Here is a 21,281-nt window from a genome sequence, read left to right as displayed (position 1 = left end):
AGTTTCCTCCTAAGAGTTTGCTTTTACCTTATGAAATCAATCTGAACCTGTGAATTACAACAGTACCTGTATTTTTGGCACTCTTCAGCATTTCCTGTCAGCCAGAAGGCAACAGTGACGGATAAGAAACCTGTACGCAACACAGTTTTACCTGCGACATCTTTGCAAACTTCAACTCATGTTTCTTCCCCTGCTTCACTGGACTTCTCTACTACAGAGCACAAAGCTCTGGAGGACATCACATTCTCCAGCGTGGTGCTGCCTCCTCTCACCATGGATCCTGTGTCAACTCCCAATGTTTCTCCTCAAGCATCTCCTGTCCCACTTGTTGAATCTACCCAGGAGGTTTCCATTAAAGATGCAGTGACAGTGTTTTGTGAAATTGAGAAGATTGTCCTTGCCATCCGGAAGAGATTTTTACAGCAGAACTCTATCCTTGAAACCTCCCTGTACCTGGGGGAGCCTCGCTGCAATGTGAGCATCAGCAACAGCACTCACGTTGTGCTGCAGGCAGGCTGGAGTGACTGTGGCACTGAAGTTGAGACCGTAAGTCCCCTGAGCTGGTGAATGCAAAGAAGCCTTGAGGCATTTTTTTCTCTTGGGGGTGGTGAGGGGAGGGGCAATGGCAGATTCTGAGCTAGGAGTACGGTCTATTAGTTGTTGAAATATTAGACTAAGAAATTTCTTTGGAGAAAGAAACCTCCTTCCTGTGATGGAATGTTACCTCTCTGTTTTGGATGGAGCCGCAAGCAAGAAAGAGAGGGGAATCTCTGAGGTCAGACAGAAAAAACTCAAAGGCCTCTTCAAACTGAGAGTAATTTCCCATGTCTCTCTGGGTTCCACTTGCAGCTGTCAAGCTTCTAATTTCTTAAAAGCAATTTCATCATTGTATTTAGACAAATTCTCCAATTGCTACCAGTTATCAGCTGTCTCTTTGGATCCCAAACCAAAGGCTATGCTCAGGCCATGCGAAAGTACAGAAATTCCCTTGTGGAGCAATGATCATAAGGAAGAGGAGGAAGGCTGGTGGATTTTCATTGTCTCACTGTACAGCAACTAAGATACTAGAGGTTTAATCTGTTTGATTTTTGCAGCCAGGAGAATGGAGAATACCTAAGCACTTGAAGCTTGTAAGCTTGTAGCTCTGCTATATCTCTAGAAACATTGATGTTCACAAGTTGTGCTCTCTTCTTCATGTGTTGCAGAACATGACTAGTACTGTGGTGAAAACCATCCTTCGGAATGATGTTTCTGCTCAGGGAGTAATCCACCACTTAAGAGTTGCCAGTCCCATTCACTGTGTGTTTCAAAACGATCTCTTGACTTCCTCTGGTTACACTGCAGAAGGGCAAGTAACAACTTTCTCTGCTTTGAAATGCTGTTGTGTGGCTGAGTGCTGCTGCATTGGAAAAATCCCCAGTGACCTTAGCTGTATCCAGTGACAGTACTTCCTACGCTAAGTAGTCTGCCAGCCTGCAAGTCCTGTGCTCAGGTGATCCCTGCTATGGGCTTCTCTCCTGCTCTATCTAATGTGTCAATAGATCCAACAAGCTTGGACATTGCCTCTCTAAACCATAGATGAAAATAAACCTTTGGGAGCTACTGCTGCAGGTTCATGAGCCCAAGTTCCTGACTTCTTGCCTTCCTGGGCAATCACGTGTAGCACTAACAGTTTTTTCCTGCTTTTGGAACATAACAGTGATGTATCTTTTCAACTGATGTAGGCATGCAGACTGCTATGTGGGTGCTGAGGATGGCGATTTTTAATCCCCGCAAATCCTTATTTGATCAACTTGGGAAAGAAAGAGAAGATATGTAATGCAGATCATAGAGTTATAGAATCATTCAGGTTGGAAAAGACCTTGGAGATTCTTTATGGAAGGCTCCATCTTCAAGTAAGATGGAATCAAATCCACTGTTCACAGAAAATCAAACCCACACTCACAGAAAAGGTGGCAGCACAAGCTTTGTTCTGATGGTGAACGTTCTCCCTTTGTACACATTCACCTCCTCTTTCTTGCCTAGCACCACACTTAAGGTGTCATCACCAAATCCACTTTCAGTTTCCTAACCCTCCAGGCACTGTATTTTCCTTTCTATCCTCCCGCGAAGTCTTTGTCGGGCCCCTTCTCACTGAGCTTTATGATTTTCTCACATCCCTCACTTACTGTTCAGATTTGTCCCTTCTCCTTAATTTTTTTGGCTCTTCTCTTCACTTTTTTTACTTTCCTTATTTTGAACTTTAAGACAGCTCATAGTCTTGTTCCCCTTCAGGTCCATTCAAATATCTCCCTTTGCTCTATTTGTATTGCCAAGATATTCCACCCTTTGGATTTTCCCACTTACGTTTCCATGCTCCCTACCTTCCCAACTAAAAACTCGATGCATTTTCACCCTTTCTTCTTGAATAATGTCCTAGCATCCTGGACTGCAGATAACTCTCCACTACTTAAGTGTGCAAGAGGTGGAGAAAGAGGCACAGATTTATAGAAACACACAGTCTAATGTGTGGTCTTTAATGAGGTTAATTGCTGTTTCAGACTTTACACGATCTTTGAGGATTTGCATGGATCCGGACAATTCAGAACAGAAATGCAGTTGTTTATTGGAAACTCCCCAATACCAAAAAATTTCAGTGTCTCTGCCAGCGACAATGTACTGATTGAAGTGGGGATCCAGAGAGCAGACAGCAAGCTCAAGGTGGTTCTCACTGACTGCTGGGCAACTCCAACTAATAATTCAGTGGATCCTCTCTCGTTTGCTTTTATCAGCAACAGGTACAGCAACACCACTTGCAAATATCACGGTGCCATATCTCCAGTGGCACTGACTACTAATGCGTTATATTTTAAATGCCTTTTGTGTATGTTCTGCTCATTCATATACACAGTCACTTACCATTCTGACTGGTCACACTGTCTTTGAACAAGGAAGGCAGGTATGAAAAGAAAATGTTTTCAAAGGGTAATGTGTTAGTTGTTTGAGTTTGATTGTCTTCCTCATAGTTTTGACCTGATGAAATAGGTGGTTTTGGCAGTCAGTAGTGAAAGAACATTGAGAAGTGTGTGCTTTATCTATTTCTCTGTGGTTCAGAAACTATCAAGAGCTTATGTGACTTTCATCAATGAAGGTGTAGGTTAGTTGATTCCTATGTGTTGTGACTCACAGACAGTATTAATGCAGCCTCTGGTAAAAGAGGAGGTTTGTTCCTGTCTGGATCCCTGATGTCACCCTGATGTCATATTCCCTGGGCTCACCTGCCTCCTGAAAATACAGCATAGTCCTTTTGCTCAGTAACAAAAGCTGTTCCTTTTAATATGATGTTCTTTCAGTTTGTGTTTGGTGAAGCCGAGTTTAAATCCTTCGTTCTGTCTCTCCCTTAATTTCCAACTCTCCAACCACTTCTCAAATCTCCTATTCGATTGAGAGAATAGAGGAGCAAAGAGACCCTTATCACTGCTGCACTGTTGGACAGTTGCTTCACGGAGGGTCTGGCTGTGACTTGCTAACGGCGCCTTACAACCTGAGTTACGCGCTATAACCACAACATGCCTTCTGTAGGCCTAGCTGCTATGTATGTTTTTTCTCTTCCTCTTCAGCTGTCCCATCCCAAATACGTATACCACACTGCTAGAGAATGGGAATTCAAGCAAAGCACAGTTTAAGATGAAAATTTTTTCCTTCGTCAACAATTCTGTGGTTTACTTACACTGCAAAATTCGTATTTGTATGGAGACACTAGGAAGCACCTGCAGGACAGTAAGTGTTTTCCTCTGATACACTGTTTTTCTACGACGTGCTGTATGCAGTCCTGCTATGGAATTGAAGGTGTAATGTTTCCAAACAGGGTTTAAAATAGCTCTTGAAGTTTTCATTCTCTGCTGAGAGCAAAGAGGAGTCGGGAAGAACTACAACCACATGGAAGTGTCCGCCTTTCTTCCTGTTCCTTTTACTTGTAGGTAAAAGCATGGAGCTTGCACAGAAATGGGGAAATCAACGTCAGGGAACCTGAGACCTGAACCTTTCACCTCTGCCTAGGGGTGGCTAGAAGGCAATGAACAGAAGTCACAATGAGATACAGGCTGTTCAGAAATGTGTCAGCTCAGGTGGACATGTCACCAAAAAATGAGCACCCATATTGGCAGTGTCAGCAGGAAAGTCTGAGTAAATTGGATTTGGGATGTTTTTCTGTCCTTTTCTGCCCCCTAGAGAGTTGCTTCTGCAGATGAGAGCTTAGATGTGAAGAAAGGAAACTCGGTGGCATTAAGTTTCTAGGGCTGTGACTTTATAATAGAGTTTATCACAGCTTTTTAAAGCCCTATTGCTTTTTAAAGCAATGAACAAAGCAATGTTCTGATAACAACTTCAGTTTCTAACTGTATGTGCTCCAAAGCATTGCTTTGTTTCTTTTTACTTTTAAGAAAGTGATACACACTGCTTCATCTAAAAATGTGTTGCTACCATAAAAATATGAAAAAACGGGGTTTGCTGATGGCTTTTTTTTTTTTTCTTATAGCAGACACACAGGAATTCTCCTTTCCCTCTGACAACCTTCCTGGTACTTTTTCTATCAAGGATGTTTTCATTAGCAGTTTGGTGTTCCTCCATTGTTTAACACTTTCCTCTAGCTCTAAATAGCTCAGTTTAAGCCCATTATAAAGCAAGTGATCTCTTCCTAAAAGGTTAAAAATGGCTAGCAGAAGATAGGTGTTTCCTTTCTTAAAGTATAAAGCTTCCTCCAGATTAAAAAAAAAAAAAAAAAATAAAAAGAGCAGGGAAAAAGCAGGGGCAGGAAACACGACTGACAGATGCAAAAATGGCTCCAGTTTTCTCAGCTGAATTTGCGTATCAGAATTCAGCATCCTCCAGCCTATGCCCTCCTTTGGAGGAGGTGGTGCTTTCCCTGAGTTCACTGTGGGTCCTGCACAGCTAAGGAGGGACATGGTGGTGGGTGCAAGGCAGAGGAATCAGAGAGCTGGACAGAACAGGGACTGTGTGGGCTGGTATGGCTGCTGTAGGGAATCAAATAGTTGCTTTGCTAGGAGCTGCTGGGTTTGCTGTTAGGGCAGGCTTTATCTGTATGGATTAGAGTTTAGGAACATGGATAACGAAAGGACTGGCTTTGATCTGAATTACAGGGGTCTGTGATGGGGTAATTCTGCTAGCCTAAGAGGAGGTTTGATTGAGACAGACATCTGCAGTAAACAAGGCACAGCAGAGTTAAACAGTGAGGCCCTTTTCTTTCATATAGTCTATATTATTAATTTCTATATTATTCATTTATATATATATGAGATACATAGTTCTTTCTCCTATGCAAAATTTATCCCCTATGAAAAGTTAGTGAATTCAGCATCTTAGATTGAGATTAAAATGTTATGTGGAGAACACAAGTACTAGGCAGACATACACAGGGTCACAATGGCTTTAACAAGGAAGGGAGGGGGAGCTGTAGGAGGTCCAAAGATCAAGAAACATTGGGGTAAGAACAGAGTATCTTTGGAAATAATGTGAGAGGATTAGGAAAGTGCCCAGGGTCTGGAACCTGATCCTCTGATCTGTCTGCTACTCTGGAGAATACTGACTCACTTCAGGGCATATTTGCTTCAGCTCTTTACCTACAAATACATCTTGTATTCTTTCTACTTACCCGGTCTTTTTATTCCTTGTTTTCTTGGCAGAAGAAAGTAAGGTACTCTAAAGTTTAGAGCAGAAAAAACCAGACACGCTAGGGAGAAATGTAGTGAGAAATGAGTAAGAAACGTGACTTTGAATGGGAAGAGGAGAAATGTGCCACCACCATACATATGTTTCGTGGAATGTGGCTGCTCCACTCACCGTGGAAACAAATAATCATTGACATCAGGGAGCAGATATGTAACCGTATTGTCTAATGGATCCGCCTGGCTGAGAAAGCTAAGGGTAGACCAAAGTCGTAGCTACATTTTAGGGTATTTTTCTGGGGGCTGGCCCAGCTAAAGACACTGTTGCTGACAGTGGATTGTAGAGGGTTTTCAGTGTAACCAGGCTGAACAGCGTAACAATGGTGAGACATTCTTGTGTAGACAAGCTAGTAAGATATTCTTGCACTTCCCTGCTTTCTTTTGCTGATTATAGTATGGTACTGCTGTTTCTCAGGTTTTATGTGCACTTCCAAGAAAGCCATGCTATATTTTGTATAACCTCAACAGGCTACGGTTCCTATCAAAGACCTTTAGGTTGCATCGTAAAACAAAAAGGTAGCAAACAGACTGAACGGTGCTACTGAGGAAGTGTGCAGAAGATGAATGTGCTGTGCATTCTGCAAGTGCTGTGCACATGAAGCTAAAGCAGCTAATCCCCAATATTTCCCAGGGCAGGGCTTTCAAACTAGTAGTTCCCAGATTAGTAGTTCACATGTCCCTGAAGTGTTGTGTGTTGCTTCAAAACGACACACAGCTTGGCAGGGGCTGGAAAGTTGCAGCTGCTTTTGCTGGTGCTGGTTGTAGGATCTGCTGTGCCTGCCATGGGCAGCAGAAACATCCAAACAAAAATATTTGCAAAACCCTGGCATATACAAATAGTGAGAAGTTCATTCTCCCATAAGGTTTCTCTAAACCAAACAGAAAGTTAATGAAAAGAAAGAGATGGTCTGTGTGAAATGTCTGTTAACAGCAGTGTTTTTCAGTGTGACTAATTACAGATTTTATACTGCTGTTTCCCTAATGCCATTTCTTTTGAACTTCCATTTGGTGCTCATTTCAGTTTAACAAAGCATAACATTAAGAAACATAACCCCCAGTGAGTGAGAGTAGCACTGGGCTTTCACATACTCATCAGAAGGCTTTGTATTTTTAATTAGTAAGCCATACTACTTGTTGGAGTTTGAATTGATTGTTGCAGACATGCCATGCAGTTCGATCTCTGAAGACTGGTGAAACCATTGCTGCGCACAGGACATCCTGGGGACCCCTATGTAAATTGGCTGGTGAGTTATGAATAGATGCTTACAAAGAGGGCGGATAGAGTAACTATAATTTCAAGATTCTTTTTCCACTGACAAAGGAACCTGAAGACCCGCGATACAAGGTTTTCATGCCCCTCTGCATATTTTTCTGAGGAGCAGGCTTTCTTACTGAAGCCACATGGCAATGTGGAAAAGCATGTGGCCTCCTTGGTGAAGTGACTGTCAAATTGTCAAGGGAATGTAGGAATGTAGAAAGCAACAAAGGATAAAGTGCTTCGTGTAGCTATTTGCACAGGGTAGCAAGTATGACAGCCACAAAATCAAACAGTTATTACATTTGTAAAGTGTGAAAGTAGCTTGAATTTTTTAGATTGCCATCAGTTTTTCAAGTGTTTACACTGTTGTCAGATGGCAATTATATTGAGCTCTGAAGCCCAAATTCAGAGGAGATAAGACATTGCAGTGTTGTGTTTCCTTAGGCTCCCTGGTATTGACTTTGTTGACTCCTGCTGTGAGGGAAAGTGGCAGAGCACAGCTGATGTGCAGCACCTTGGTTAATTTGTACAGTACAGGTTAATAGAGAGCGCACACCAGCGCTGCGTACAAGCAAGGTCTAATTTGTTGTGCATCTGCCTCTTCTGCACTTACCCTGAGTGATGTTCTCAAGGGCGCCTGTGGCCTCTAACATTTTCAGTCGTTTGGCCCCCTGCGGCCGTTTGTGTTCATATCTTACTAGTGTAAAACACTCGTTGGGAGTATTTGTACACACCAATATCAGAGTTTTAACACATGGCTACTGTGAATAGACAAAGTCACCCCCTTCCCTCCTGCTGGTTGCCTGTTTTGCCAGTCGCTTAGTGCTCTTCTGACTGTGGAGGTAAGTTAATGCTGGACTGGTAGTGGGTTCAGGGTATTTTTTTCTCCTCTGCTGTGACAGTCACAATGTTCCTTTGGAACTAGGAACTGTCTCTCATGTGGCATATTGTATTTTTCTTCCATTATATGCAAGTATTAGTCTGTTAGAATAGGCCTACAGTGTTCATTTCTGAATTAGTTATTTTTTTGAAAGTTAGCAATTAGCCCAGCTTTCTTTGTACAGCACTTACATCAAGTAGATCTCACTCCCCTTTTCACTGGAGACCCCAATGCATTTCTAATGACAAAAAATGGTTGTTACACAAAACGAATTCTGGTGAGGGGAGCTTTATTTGGGTTGTACTACATCGATTCGCTCAGGCTACAGAGTTGAGCCCATGGTGACCACTTCAGTGTGACTCACTCACCTGCCTCCACTGACCACCCCAGCCAGTTCTCTGCTGACTAGAATGGGAGCTGAGACGCAGCACACATGGAGAATCCTTCCCTAAATACTTTGTGTTTAAAGAAGTGCTACATATGGGATAAAAGCAAATCAAGTGGGGTTTAATAATTGTAGATGAACGGGGGCAGGATTGACATGGGAGAATGCTTCACTTTTAGGGTCATTCTGAAAGTAAGGTGGCATTTTGAAAAGTCACCAGCGCTGATCCTTTAATTCTTATTTTAACAGAAAATTGTAGAGTCAAATTCCAAAGACACATCACAGTCACGTCTGCAGGGACTCTACACTTGTATGTAAAAAGAGAACTTGGACTGTGGCCCACAGACCTTTCCATGAGAATCACCCTCCCCAAGAGGCTGATTCAATTCTGTGTCACAGCTCTATGCTTCAACATGCATGTTGGCTAATTTGTAGGCAAGGCTTGTTTCTTATCCCAGGAAAAGAGGCAGGAATTTCAAAGCTTTTCTCTTTCACTTCTTGTTTTTCTTTAGCATCTGATTTGAAGAGAGAGAAGGAGGCTGGGATGGGAGTTGGATACATCATCCTCATTGCCTTTGCTGTGTTTGGTTTTGTGCTGGGAGTTGTGAGCCTTCTCATTTTCCAGTACCAGCGAAAGATGGGAAGGTACAACTTCAGAATCAAGTCCGACAACTTCAGTTACCAAGTGTTCTATGATTAGCAAGTTCCAGCTTACCAGATGTAGGTACTGAATTATGATCAGTTACTTTCTTTATCTGTTTATCTCTTCCTGAAATGGTTAAATACTTGCAGATGAGCATCCTGTTTTAGGGTATTTGAACCTCCTGTCCTGTTTGCTCTGGGTGAACATCATAGGAGTAAGAATGAAATTCCTACTATTCTTGCCTGCAGACTACAGAGGAGGAAGACAGCCTTCTCCATCTTCCTTCATGGCTTACGTCTCAGTCAGAGTAAATGACACACCACTTTAGAATACACCGATAACGATTTCCACTAAAAGCATATCACTTTTGGTTTTGGATTATGGATTAGTATAATAAAGGAGAGAAACTTTACCACTCTATAAATCTGCTTCAGAAGCTAACGTGCTTCAGAATTTATCCTTTTCTGCAAAAGCTTGGGTTTAATTTTTATTTTTGGAGGGTGTGTTTTTCAAGAAAATAGCAGGATGTTGGACACAAAGAGCTTGAAATATTGATAATGCGTAAGCAGTGCTTACAAGTGCCTGCAGTCTGAAAATACAGCTCTGAGGAGTGCTAACCACTGCCACATGTTCTGCCTCTGCAACCTGTGAATTTAACACTTTTCCAGAATACCATAAGATTACAGCACTTTTTCTGTAAAATGAGTGTGTTCTAGCTGCTCACCACCATTTGTATGTTTGTCCTTTTAAGAGGAGGAGAGATAGGTGAGAAAGCTGGCTTGCTGAGAAAGAACAGCTAACATTGCTTCACAACTCAAGGATGTTTACCATGGATCTGATCAAATTCTGTTCCTGGGAACAGGTTTATTTGATGTTGTTACCAGAGATAGTCAGTAACTCTTTCCTGATGGAGGCCTCATATGTGACAATGCAGCTGCAATGACCAGTAAATTCACTAGACTCATCCTGATGGTACTTGCAGATAATTTAGTTTGCTTCACTAAGTACAATACTGCTTAATATATATCACAGAGAAAGGAAAAGGATGGCTGTATCCCAGCTATCTCCTTGTAAAGTCTTAACCAGTGACTATTAGCTCTGTTTCCCCTAGTCTTACATTACGGAGACCACTCCATGTAGTCATATATGATCAGGTCCTTGGAGATCACTGTAGGTGAGGGTGATGCTCAGATCGCTTCCCAAAGGCTGTGGGCAGGGCTGCCTGCTGGGAGCCCGAAGGGAAGGTACCCGGGGCTCCCTGGTACAGCTTCAGCAGCTCTACGATTCCATCAGTGATACATGTCCCACTAGGGAGCTATAATACAGCATAAAAGGCATATCTAGGTCCAATAATTAAAACTCAGAAGCCTCTGAGTCTCTCCACAGAGAGAAGAATGGCTTGTCTTCATTCATCATTTTTCTCATGAGTGGTCACGGGTGATTGCAATACCTGATAGTAATGGGAATTCTGGAGTTGTGCAATGAGGCTCTAGCATAAAGCGTATTGTCAGGCTCATAACGCTTAATACATCATGTTGGAGTCTCACCTAATGGCTCCTTTTAGACGCTGAAACTACTCAGCTGTTCTTTCCTGTGTATTTAGTTTCTTTGGAAGGTAGTTGATTACCTTTCTCAGTCATGATTAGTTTGGTTTTTATTTTTTCTAGTTGGATCATGTCTCATCACGTGGAGAACCAAAGCTTGTCTTCACTCAGCGTTTGGCTTTCATTGCTGTTCACAATGGTGGTCGTGACTGGTTGCAACACCAGCTCTTCCAAATTAGTGTTGCATATAAAAGGCTCTTATCCCCCATCTTTTTTCTTTTTTTTTTTTTAAATTTTTAAAATATTTTTTTAGCAGTCTGGCCGTTCCCTGGTATCCTAAGAACTATTTGTGACTGCAGCTCCAGGTCGAAGTAAATTTTGGCAGATTTTTCCATGGATAAAACAGGAGGGAAAAAAGAAAGACTTTATGGTTCTCTATTCAGGTTCCAAAGTTTGGCTCTCCCACTGTGCCACATTGCCATGTGCTCATCTTAGTATCACTTGCACCATTACTGTTGAGTTATATAGTTATGTTTCTATAAATATTCCAGGAAGTAAACCAGCAAATCCTTAGAGATATCTCCTTTTCAGTTTGTAGTTCACTATTTACTTAAGGTGAGGTTGAAACTGAGCTGTAGCAACGTTGAAGACCTAATTGTGCAACACCTTAAGTATACAGAAGCTGGACAACGAGTATTGGTTTTGCCACCAGATAAAGAAAAGGCACCATGAATACGGGGTTTAACCTACTCAGAGTGTTCTTCAGCATGAGTTTTGAGATCTGATTGTAAATTCTTTAATCAACAAGGACTCAGTGAAAAAAAAAAAAGAAAAAAGAAACTATTTTGCTACTGACAGACCATGTTTTTCCAGAGAAGTCAATTGGTACCACCTATACTGTTTAATTAGACCCCAATGATTGTGCAGTTAAGCTGCAGAGCGTGCTGCTCACAGAAGAGCACTCTAGTTGCAACAGAATAGTTACAAATTTGAGCTGAATTTCGTCTGGCTGCAAAACCCTACTGTTGCTGCAGCAGCAAAGGTTTAGTTTACGTGCTTCATTGGATACCACAACAGCCTGTTCAGCTGAATAAACCGGAACAAAAATCTTTTCTACACAGTAAGCATCTGCTGCAGGACTCTTTCCCGTGGTGCTCTTCTTCACTCTGCTGCCCCAAAGTAACGCACTCCAGGGAATGTGTTAGAAGATGGAGAGTAAAGCAGTGTGGTAACTTGTCCCCACCACCCCTTGGTTCTGATTGCTGCATGCATTCCTCCTACACAGCGGTAGAGTCTGCTGTGTCTGTGTCACATGTAATTCAGTAATTTACAGTGAACAAGCTAATTCGTCTTTAAGCTCAATGGACACCATTATAAATAACTCTTAGTTAGAAATTCATCATTAACTTGAACCCACAAATACTCTTAGTAGCCATAGCATTTAGGAACTGATTTTTTGGTACAGAATAGCATTGGAAAGCTCCTTTTCTACCCCCTAGTCTAATTTTTGTTAGGTAATAAGATTACTGGGTAAAGGACTTCTACATTTTGCAAAAGGCCATACTGGTTGATCTTATGTCAATAAATTTCAGAATAATCATTTGCATTCTGCTTTTGATTCAAGTGAGTCTATAAGGAGTAAAAAATCTTTGACGTGTCTTTTCCTTGCTGAAATATCAGTTACCAGACCCTGTTACAGAAAAGAGCCATTTGGTTGCAATTCATTAGTGAAACTGCAAATTATCTTTGCAAGCTTTGAGTCTGATGAACGTAACCATTAGCTTTTTAATATGTAGGAGTCTCTTAACTGTTGCTCAGTTTGATCTCAAATATATAGTGTGTTTGCTTTCTGCACACAGTGAAAGGCTAAGCTATTTACTGTAAATATTTTTCTAGTTTTTAGTACTTACAATCCTGAACTGTTTGAAAGTGACAGGACTAGAGATTTACCTATTGATGTAAGCGGAGCTATGCCACTTACAAAAGCTCACAAAAACTAATCTTCAGGATAAATGCAAAGCAGTAGCTTGTATATGATACCTTGTATGCTCAGCAGAAACCGCTGTTGTGACTATCTGAGTTTGTTTAATGGAGTTTTGTTGTCTTAATAAAAGTACTCTTGTAAATTCTTGTTGGCTTTTGTACTGTTATATTTTCCTTCTATGATTTAGTTACAGGTATTAAGATGTGCATTGTGTGGTTGTGGCAGCTTCTGAAGAACTGTTCAGGTATCAGTGTAACGCTCAAATATGACTCAAAACACAATACATGACCTTATCCAAACAAACACCAATGGGCTGCAATTACCACAGCTACGTACTTACATTTACTAAGGGTCTCTTTCCTCAACATTACAAAAGGCAGACATATTTTTAGTTTCATGCTTTGCAGCAAAGACAACCAAAAGAGTATTCAACATTCCCAGTCCAATAATAGTATTGCAGCAACATGGTGATCCAGTCTGAAACTAGTGTGACACCAGCCTCCCTGGGCATTTGGTTTTTACAGTTCTGACAGTTGCTCCTAAAGCAGCATATTCAGAGCTAACCCTCAATGAAGCTTACCCTGAGGGTGTTAGTGAACTTGTCTGGATCCACGTGTGAAAAGCAAAGAGCACCAGCTCTTGCTCCAAATGCTTCCTTTCTCATCCCTATGCAAAAGGGTTGCATGGCTGCCACACATTTTGTTTATTGGTCATTTTTGTTATGTTTCAGTGGCTAGCAGTCACTGTTTTCTTAGCACTGTGTCCCTTTGTGTCTCCTCTTCATGCTGAGGCACAGAACAGATTGTTCTGTTGAGGTACTATAGAATCACAGAATGGTTTCTGTTGGAAGGGATCCTTGAAGATCATTTAGTCCACCTCCCCTGCCGTGGTCAGACACATCTTTCACTAGATCAGGCTGCTCAAAGCTCCATCCAACCTGGCCTTGAACACTCCCAGTGATGAAGTATCCACAACTTCTCTGGACAACTTCTTCCAGAAGTTTCACCACCCTCGTCATACAAAGTTCCTTCCTTATGTTCAATCTGAATCAACCCTCTTTCAGTTCAAAACCATTGTGCCTCATCCTGTCATTACAGACCTTGGTAAAAATTCTCTCTCTGTCTTTCTTATAAGCCCACTTTGTATATTGAAAGGCTACGATAAGGTCTCTCCAGAGTCTTCTCTTCTTCAGGATGAACAACCTCAACTCTCTCAGCCTGTCCTCACAGGGGAGGTGCTCCAGCCCACTGATCATTTTTGTCACCCTCCTCTGGACCTGCTCTAACAGGTCCATGTCTTTCTTGTACTGGGGACCCCAGAACGGGATGCAGTATTCCAGGTGGGGCTCTCAAGAGTGAAGGGGGAGAATCACCTCTCTTGACCTGCTGGCCACACTTCTTTTTATGTAGCTCAGGATACAATTTGCTTTCTAGGCTGCAAGCCTTCATCCACAAGTATCCCCAAGCCCTTCTCTGCAGGGCTGCTCTCAGTCCATTCACACCCCAGTCTGTATTGGTACTGGGGATTGCCCTGACCCAGGTGCAGGACCTTGCACTTGGCCTTTTTGGACTTCAGGAGGTTAATGTGGGTCCACTTCTCAAGACTGTCAAGGTCCCTCTGGATGTCATCCCTTCCCTCTAGTGAATCAACTGCACTACACAGCTTAGTGTCACCTGCAAACTTGCTGAGGGTGTCCTCAATCCCACTGTCTATGTCACTGATGAAGATATAATCAGTATTTGTCCCAATACTGACCCTTGAGAGACATCACTTGTTACTGATTTCCACTCAGACATTGACCCGTTGACTGTAAGTCACTGGACATGGCCAACCGGCCAATTCCTTATCCATCTGACAGTCCATCCATCAAACCCATATCCCGACAATTGCAAGAATATTGTGGTGGACCGTATCAAAGGCCTTACATAAGTCCAAGTGGATGACAACTGTAACTCTTCTCTTGTCCGCTGATGCAGCCACTCCATTGTAGAAGGCCACTAGATTAGTCAGACATGATTTGCCCTTGGTGAAGCCATTTGGCTGTCTCTAATCACCTCGCTGTCTTCACTATGTTTTGACATATCTTCCAGGAGGATCATTTCCATGATCTTACTGGGCACAGAGGTGAGGCTGACCAGTTGGTTGTTCCTAGGGTCCTTTTTCTTACTCTTTAAAAATCAGTACGATGCTTTTCTGTCTCCAGTCACTGTGGACTTCACCTGATTGCCATGAGTTTTCAAATATGATGGAGAGTGGCTGGGCAACTGCATCAGCCAATTCCCTCAGGACCCTGGATACATTTTGTTGGGTCCCATGGACTTCCATTATGTATATTCAGGTTCCTCAGGTGGTCTCAAACCTGATCTTCACTTTCAATGGGAAGGACTTCATTCTCCCAGTCCCTGCCTTGAGGTTCAGGGGGTTGACAGATGTGGGAAGAGAGATTACCATTGAATATTGAGGCAAAAAAATCGCAGAGTATCTCAGCCTTCTCCATGATGGTTATCACTAGTTCTCCTATCTTATTTATCATGGGGGACATTTTCCTTAATCTTCCTTTTCTGACCAATGTACCTGTGGAATCCCTTCTTATTATTCTTTGCATCCCTTGCCAAATTTGGCTCCAACTGTGCCTTAGCTTTCCTGGTCCCATCCCTATACATCTGGGCAGCATCCCTATATTCTTCTCAGGACACAGATCACTGGTTCCACTGCCTGTACAATTCCTTCTTATGCTTTAGTTCAACCAGGAGGTCCTTACTCAGGCATGCTGGTCTTTTGCCTTCCTTTTCTGATTTCTTACACGTGGTGTCCTGGTTTTGGCTTGGATAGAGATAATTTTCTTCCTAGTAGCTGGTACAGTGGTGTGTTTTGGATTTAGTATAGGAACAATGTTGATAACACACTGATGTTTTAGTTGTGGCTGTGTAGCACTTATCCTAAGTGAAGGATTTTTCAGTTTCCCACGCGCTGCCAGTGGGCAGGTGCACAAAAAGCTGGGAGTGAGCATGGCCAGGACAGCTGACCCAAACTAGCCAAAGGGTCATACCATAGAACATCATGCTCAGTATATAAACGAGGTGGGGGTTGACTGGGAGAGATGAATTGCTGCTCTGGCATCAGGCAGTGGGTAGTAAGCAATTGCACTGTGCATCACTTGTCTTTTGTTGGGTTTTATTTCTCCTTCTTTTTTGTTACATTACTTTTCATCATCATCATCATCATTATTATTTTTATTGTTATTATTATATTTTATTTTAGTTATTAAACAGTTCTTATCTCAACCCACAAGTTCTACTTTTTTATTGATTCTCCTCTCACCTCCCACTGCCTACCCCACACTGGGAGGGGGGGAGGAGTGAGTGAGCAGCTGAGTGGTGTTTAGTTGCTGGCTGGAATTGAACCACAACACATGGGAACTGAGAGCTCTTGCACTCCAAGAAAAATGTCCCTAAAGAGGGGCCAGCTCTGTTCAGCATCTTTATCCCTAAGGGCAATTGCCCAAGGGGTCCCATCCACTAACTCCTTAAACAACTGAAAGTTTGCTCTCCTAAAATTCAGTGTCCTGACCCTACTCTTCACCTGGCCTGCATACCTCAAGACTTCCACCACAGCATGATCACTGCAGCCCAGGTTGCTGCCAATCTTGACGTGTCTATTTAGTTCATCCATGTTGGTAAGCAACAAGTCTAATAAAGCTTCTCCTCTAGTTGGGCTGTTTATCACCTAGATTAAAAAATTACCCTCGGTGCATTCCCAGAGTCTCCTGGATTGCTTACAGCTTGCTGTGCTGTTTTTCCAGTAGATGTCAGGGTGATCGACATCTCCCAAATGCACAAAATTCTCAGGCATCAAAAAAAAGATCAAAGCCTGCACGTATGAAGTAAGAACACTTGGTCGACTCCCTTTGATCAGGCGGCCTGTTGTAAACACCAGCTACAAGGTTTCCTTTGTGGGATTGGCCCATAATTTTTACCAATAAAGCTCTCAACCTGTTCATCGCTTTTTTTCAAAGGCAGCACTGTGCAGTCAATTACTTTTACACAGAGGGCAACCCCCTCACCTCTCCTTCCTTGCCAGTCCCTTCTGAACAGTTTATAGCCATTGATTGCAGTGCTCCCGTCATATGATTCATTCTACCACGTTTCAGTGGAGCTTCCAGCTCCTCCTCTTTGTTACCCATTCTGTGTGCATTGGTATACAGGCACGTAAGTTGGGCTATTGACTGTGTCACCTTTTTAGAGGAACACACCCTTGACGCGTTTCACTGGTGTTTTCTGTGAAGGAGGAAATGTATGAGCTGCAGTAGAATCCCTCTGTCTCTAGCATTTCACCCCATCTGCTGCTCAGACAAGTTCTGATGGCTTTGGAGGGCTCATTTTAGATTGCCGTGGTCAGTTCCCCACATCAAGAAATTTCACCAAACAAGTAGTTCTGAGACCAAGGAGAAATCCTCTAGAGGAGCAGCACTGACTGTCTCCCCTTTCCAGTCTGGTGTTGCCCACCTTTTGTTCTGTTAATGAAGTACTGGCTCTAGATAATTATTTGAGACAATGGATGAAAAATATGTAGAAATGAAGATTTAGTTTTGGCCTCTTATATTGTTTCCTAAGAAGCACTTTAGACCAATGGTATGTGTGCCTAATGTCCCTATTGTTCACTGAGAACACGACACTGCTGACACCTGATGCAAAACACTTACTGTTAATCCTTTCTCTCATATTATAATGTTGCCAAACTCTGGTCCCAGCACGGCTGGGAAAAAGCTGAGATAACTGGAAAATTTCCATGTCCATTAAAATATAAAGGAGCTGACTTTTTAATGCCTGTTTGGAAAGTTTTCTTGTAGACTGCGGAAGGAAACAAGTTAAATGAACTGAAAATGCTTAGCTGTAATTGATCTAAAAACATGATGTTGGCTACAATCTGGTGGAAAGCCTAGAGCACAGAGCCGCCTAACGGCTTCTTTGATTTGCTCCATAACATCTGCTCTGCCTGAGGGTCTGTCCTGCAGGGCTTGTGGCAAACCTACAACTGAGTAGCATCCTCTCTGTAGAGGTACTACCTTTCTTCAAGACCCCTCTCATATTTTTTTGCAGATTTCTCTCCTCTCCTTGCTATCTCCTGATCCTGGCATGCCCACTGTGGACAGTACTTCAGCCTCGAGTTTTCAGAGAATCTCTGCCTGTTTCTTCAACTCACCTCCCTCTGGCTGTGTGGACAGCTGCCACCTTGTGCTAAAGACACGCTGGGGTACATAGTCTGGATGTGACGCTGTCTGCCAGGGGGTAACACAGGAGACTTGTCAATGCAGCACCTTTCCACATGCAGCAAATTCCCCTGAAAGTGCTCTCTGGCTCTCCTGTCCTTATTTTCCAAAAGAGATTTTTCCTCTAAAATCCACAGAAAGAAGAGTTTCAGAGACTTAACACAGATGCAAAGACTCGTGCAATAAAGGCAAACATAACACAAGTATAAAAGAGGAATTAAGAAAAAAGCCAGAACATTTTGAGATGGCAAGGAAAAGAGCAGTAAAGGACCAAAACAATGAAGTTCAAATGCTGTATGGAAGTGTCAGTGATAAATCACTGGTGTAGTGATTGCAATGGATCCCGAAATGTCCATTCACACAGTTCTCTTTAAATCAGCTGATGCTCAGCCCTACCTACAATGAAGGCTATAAAAGTATTGGGATGGTTAGGGTAAATGCATGTCGTTGCCTGGAAACTTGATTTGTTGAAATAATAACTGTAAGGAATGAAAAAATACAGTATTTTTATCAACCTAACTTTGTGGGTTTGGGTGAGTTTGGGCATGTGTTAGGCAAAATTCAGCATGTTTAGGAATACTGATACTGCAATTATACAGTGCAGAGAGCTTGATTTGGTCCCATTTTTCTCCCTTTTTCTCTCCCTGTCCTTTCAAGAGAAAGTATTAGTAGAAATGTTTCTTTTCCTATGCAAGTTTCTCACATATAGAAATACTTGATAACTTCTGCAAAACTGCAAATATTTGTAAGCACAGATGAAGTAATAAACCTTTAAATAGCTATTTTCTCCTTTTCCTGCTTTACTATGGAAGTAATCAATTTCAAAAGAAAAGTGCCATTTTTCTTCCATGATCTTTCTGTTTAATCCTGTAAAAACCACAATCTCTTGACAGTTACTTTTCTTTGACTGTTTCATGTCAAACTCTTGCTACAGACAACTCTGAGGAGGATCTGAACCTAAAGACAACAAGAAGAGAAAATATGCCCCAGTTAGTTTATTGATGGTGCAGCGAATATTTGGCACCTTGCTACATGGGACATTTTACTCTTTCCTCACCTGGATGGAGCCTTTGGGAGAATCCAAAGGAAAAATAGGAAAGTTTGATATAAGCATTGAGGAGTGTTGGGGAACTGCAAGTATGGTGGCATTATGGAGCTGCTTTCACTGATATTCGGAATTCGATCAGGCATGGTGCAGTAGGTTATGGGGTAGCAGTATTCTCAACAGGCTGAACTGAGTCCATCCCAAAGCACCAAGAAACCTCGCTCGCTCCAGGACTGTGAAGGAAACTCTGAATTCCACGAAGAGACTGCCTTTCTGACAGAGACATTTGGGTAGAGTTTCCATTTAGGTAAAATCTTTCCAGCAAATGATAGCACTATATCCTTGGGAATGTGCTGGCAGCTAGTAACACTATTGACAGTGTGAGTTCTTCATGCCTTATGTTCAGTAATACTTAAACTCTTCAAATCCACTCAGGAAATGTCTGGTTTTGCCTCTTGTACTGCCTAGAGCTTTGATATGAAATGCTGGCCACAAACAATGCTCCCATTTATTAGCAGCCTTTGGCATCTGGCAGTTTGAAAGGATGAAGGAAGTGCTTCACATCAGTATTTTGAACAAATATGGCTAATACTAGTACATGGAGATAGAAGGGTCTTGTGTTTGTTCTGGTGCCAATGTTGAGAGACTAATTACCGAGTGTTATACATGAACAGCTTTCTTAAGCTTAGTCTAGCATATCTAATTGTGCACTGTATCATACCTGCTCAGTAAGAATGTAATGTTGTCCACTAAATTACTCAGCAAAGAATGTGAAAATATGGCTGAAATGGAATTTGGAATGGGATGTTTACTGAATAGAACTTTAATTTTTACAGAACAGCTTTTGCAGGATCAAACCAAATGCCACAGCTCCTGTCTACATCAGTAAGGCATAAGTCAGGAGTAACAGTTGAAAGAAGATGCTATTGGCTTCTGGAGGTGTTTTCTTTATGTGCCAAAAAGATTTTCAGCTGATAGTTTGAGGCTACATTTTGCAGTCTATTTAATAATCAGCTGACTTATTCTCAGGAGATACTAGATGCTGCTGCCAACTTCCTGAGCTTCTCAGCATTCATTTGACTGCAGCTGTGACATCTTATTCGTCCCGCCAGCAGTGTTTGGTTTAGTTCTCTTGCACAAGTCCTGCTATCGCTTGGCCATGCGCTGGTGCCAGCGGTGGGCGAGCACCCAAGGCAGGCAGAGAGGGGGGGTCCCGGCCGGGTGGCTCTGCCAGCTTGCTTGGAGGGTGTCTGCTCACTGCTTGCCGTGGTGGGCAGGTGGACGGGAAGTGCCTGTGGAGTCCCAAAGTATGAGATATGAGAGGCTGCTGGCCTAGGGCAGAATGGACAGAAAAGGGTCTTTTTTGTCTCTCCTCTGAGTACCTGAGAGACCTTTTTGGGGACCTCCCCACCTTGCAGGAGGCAGGGCCGATGGAGTAGAAGAGGGTTTTGTAGCAGGAATCCTCCGGTTGGCTGAGAGGCAGGGATGGGCAGAGGCTGGAGACCACAGGTGGGGTGGAGGCAGACTTGGAAGTTTATGAGGTTCCTGCTGGACTCGAGGGTTTCTCTTTTCAGCTGTCTGCTCCACTGTGAATGCTGCACCTTGTCAGGGCCATTTTTCATTCTGTAGTGAGAGCTTTCTAGTGATTTGGCACATTATTCCTGTTTATCTGCTAAGCAGAAGACATAAAACTAACTGTTCAAAGCAGTTTGACATCAAGTATATCAATCAATGCATGTTTCAATTTTATTTCCTGACTATAGGATATGGATGGTGGATAAAGGAATTAATATAAATATTGTAACATTTAGTACTAAGCAAAGCAGACCTTTGTTGGAGAAGTTGGTCTTCCCATTTCTAACCAAGTCACTTTTTGCATTACACTTAACAATCATCAAGGCTGAGTATGGAAGAACTCTTGTACTTGTGTGAAAGCTGCACACCTAATAAAAGCTCTGTCTGTTGGGAACATGTATACTTATTAGGAAGGGACTGTCTGCTCTGTCTTTGTATGGCCTGGTAAAATGGGGCATTATCTTAATGACATGTTTGCTAATTAATCCTGAGAGACATGGAAGAGGACTGTCAAAACCAGTGCCAATTGCCTCTAAAGCTTATTTGGTAATTGCTGACAGGGAAACTGTGAGTGTTCTCGCAAGCTTTGTGTTAACTCAGATCCCAGGAAGCGCTTAGCCCTGACATACATAGTCCTGTATTGTTGAGTGGGTGCTAGATATAGATGCTAAGAATACCACAGGTTACCACATTCTTTACAGGTAAACAAACCCCTGTTTTTTCTGTTGGGAACATGTTTAATATTGTCAATACAAACTACTTAAAGTACTATATTTTCTGTCAGACTTTAAAGCTTAGTGACTTGGCATGTCTTGGCAGGGTGCATTTATTACTGCATAATATATGTCGTATTCTTTTGATATACGTAAATTCTCAATGTGTGGTTTTAGCTGTCAAAGGGCTTTGCAAAGCCACGTGCAAGAAACATTATTGATAATCCACATGTGACACAAAGGTCACACACAAAACATGTAC

The 21,281-nt window shown here is 42.3% G+C and overlaps 1 protein-coding gene across 1 annotated transcript in view; it reads left to right on the top strand.

Annotated features, from left to right (window-relative positions):
- UMODL1 (uromodulin like 1) overlaps nt 1-8,946 on the top strand; it is a 45,447-nt gene extending 36,501 nt beyond the window's left edge. Inside the window, exons 16-21 of the mRNA XM_086482224.1 lie at nt 89-546; nt 1,206-1,348; nt 2,541-2,777; nt 3,600-3,759; nt 6,883-6,967; nt 8,759-8,946. Of these exons, the coding sequence (XP_086338350.1) occupies nt 89-546; nt 1,206-1,348; nt 2,541-2,777; nt 3,600-3,759; nt 6,883-6,967; nt 8,759-8,946 (1,271 nt within the window). The remainder of the gene's footprint in view (nt 1-88; nt 547-1,205; nt 1,349-2,540; nt 2,778-3,599; nt 3,760-6,882; nt 6,968-8,758) is intronic.
- Nucleotides 8,947-21,281: the final 12,335 nt, after the last annotated feature.

This window comes from Leptosomus discolor, chromosome 1, assembly GCF_034619465.1.
Source record: "Leptosomus discolor isolate bLepDis1 chromosome 1, bLepDis1.hap2, whole genome shotgun sequence".
In the NCBI taxonomy this organism is placed as follows: Eukaryota; Metazoa; Chordata; class Aves; order Leptosomiformes; family Leptosomidae; genus Leptosomus; species Leptosomus discolor.
The sequence above is the reverse complement of the archived record's forward strand: the minus strand, read 5'-3'. Positions and strand labels throughout refer to the sequence as shown.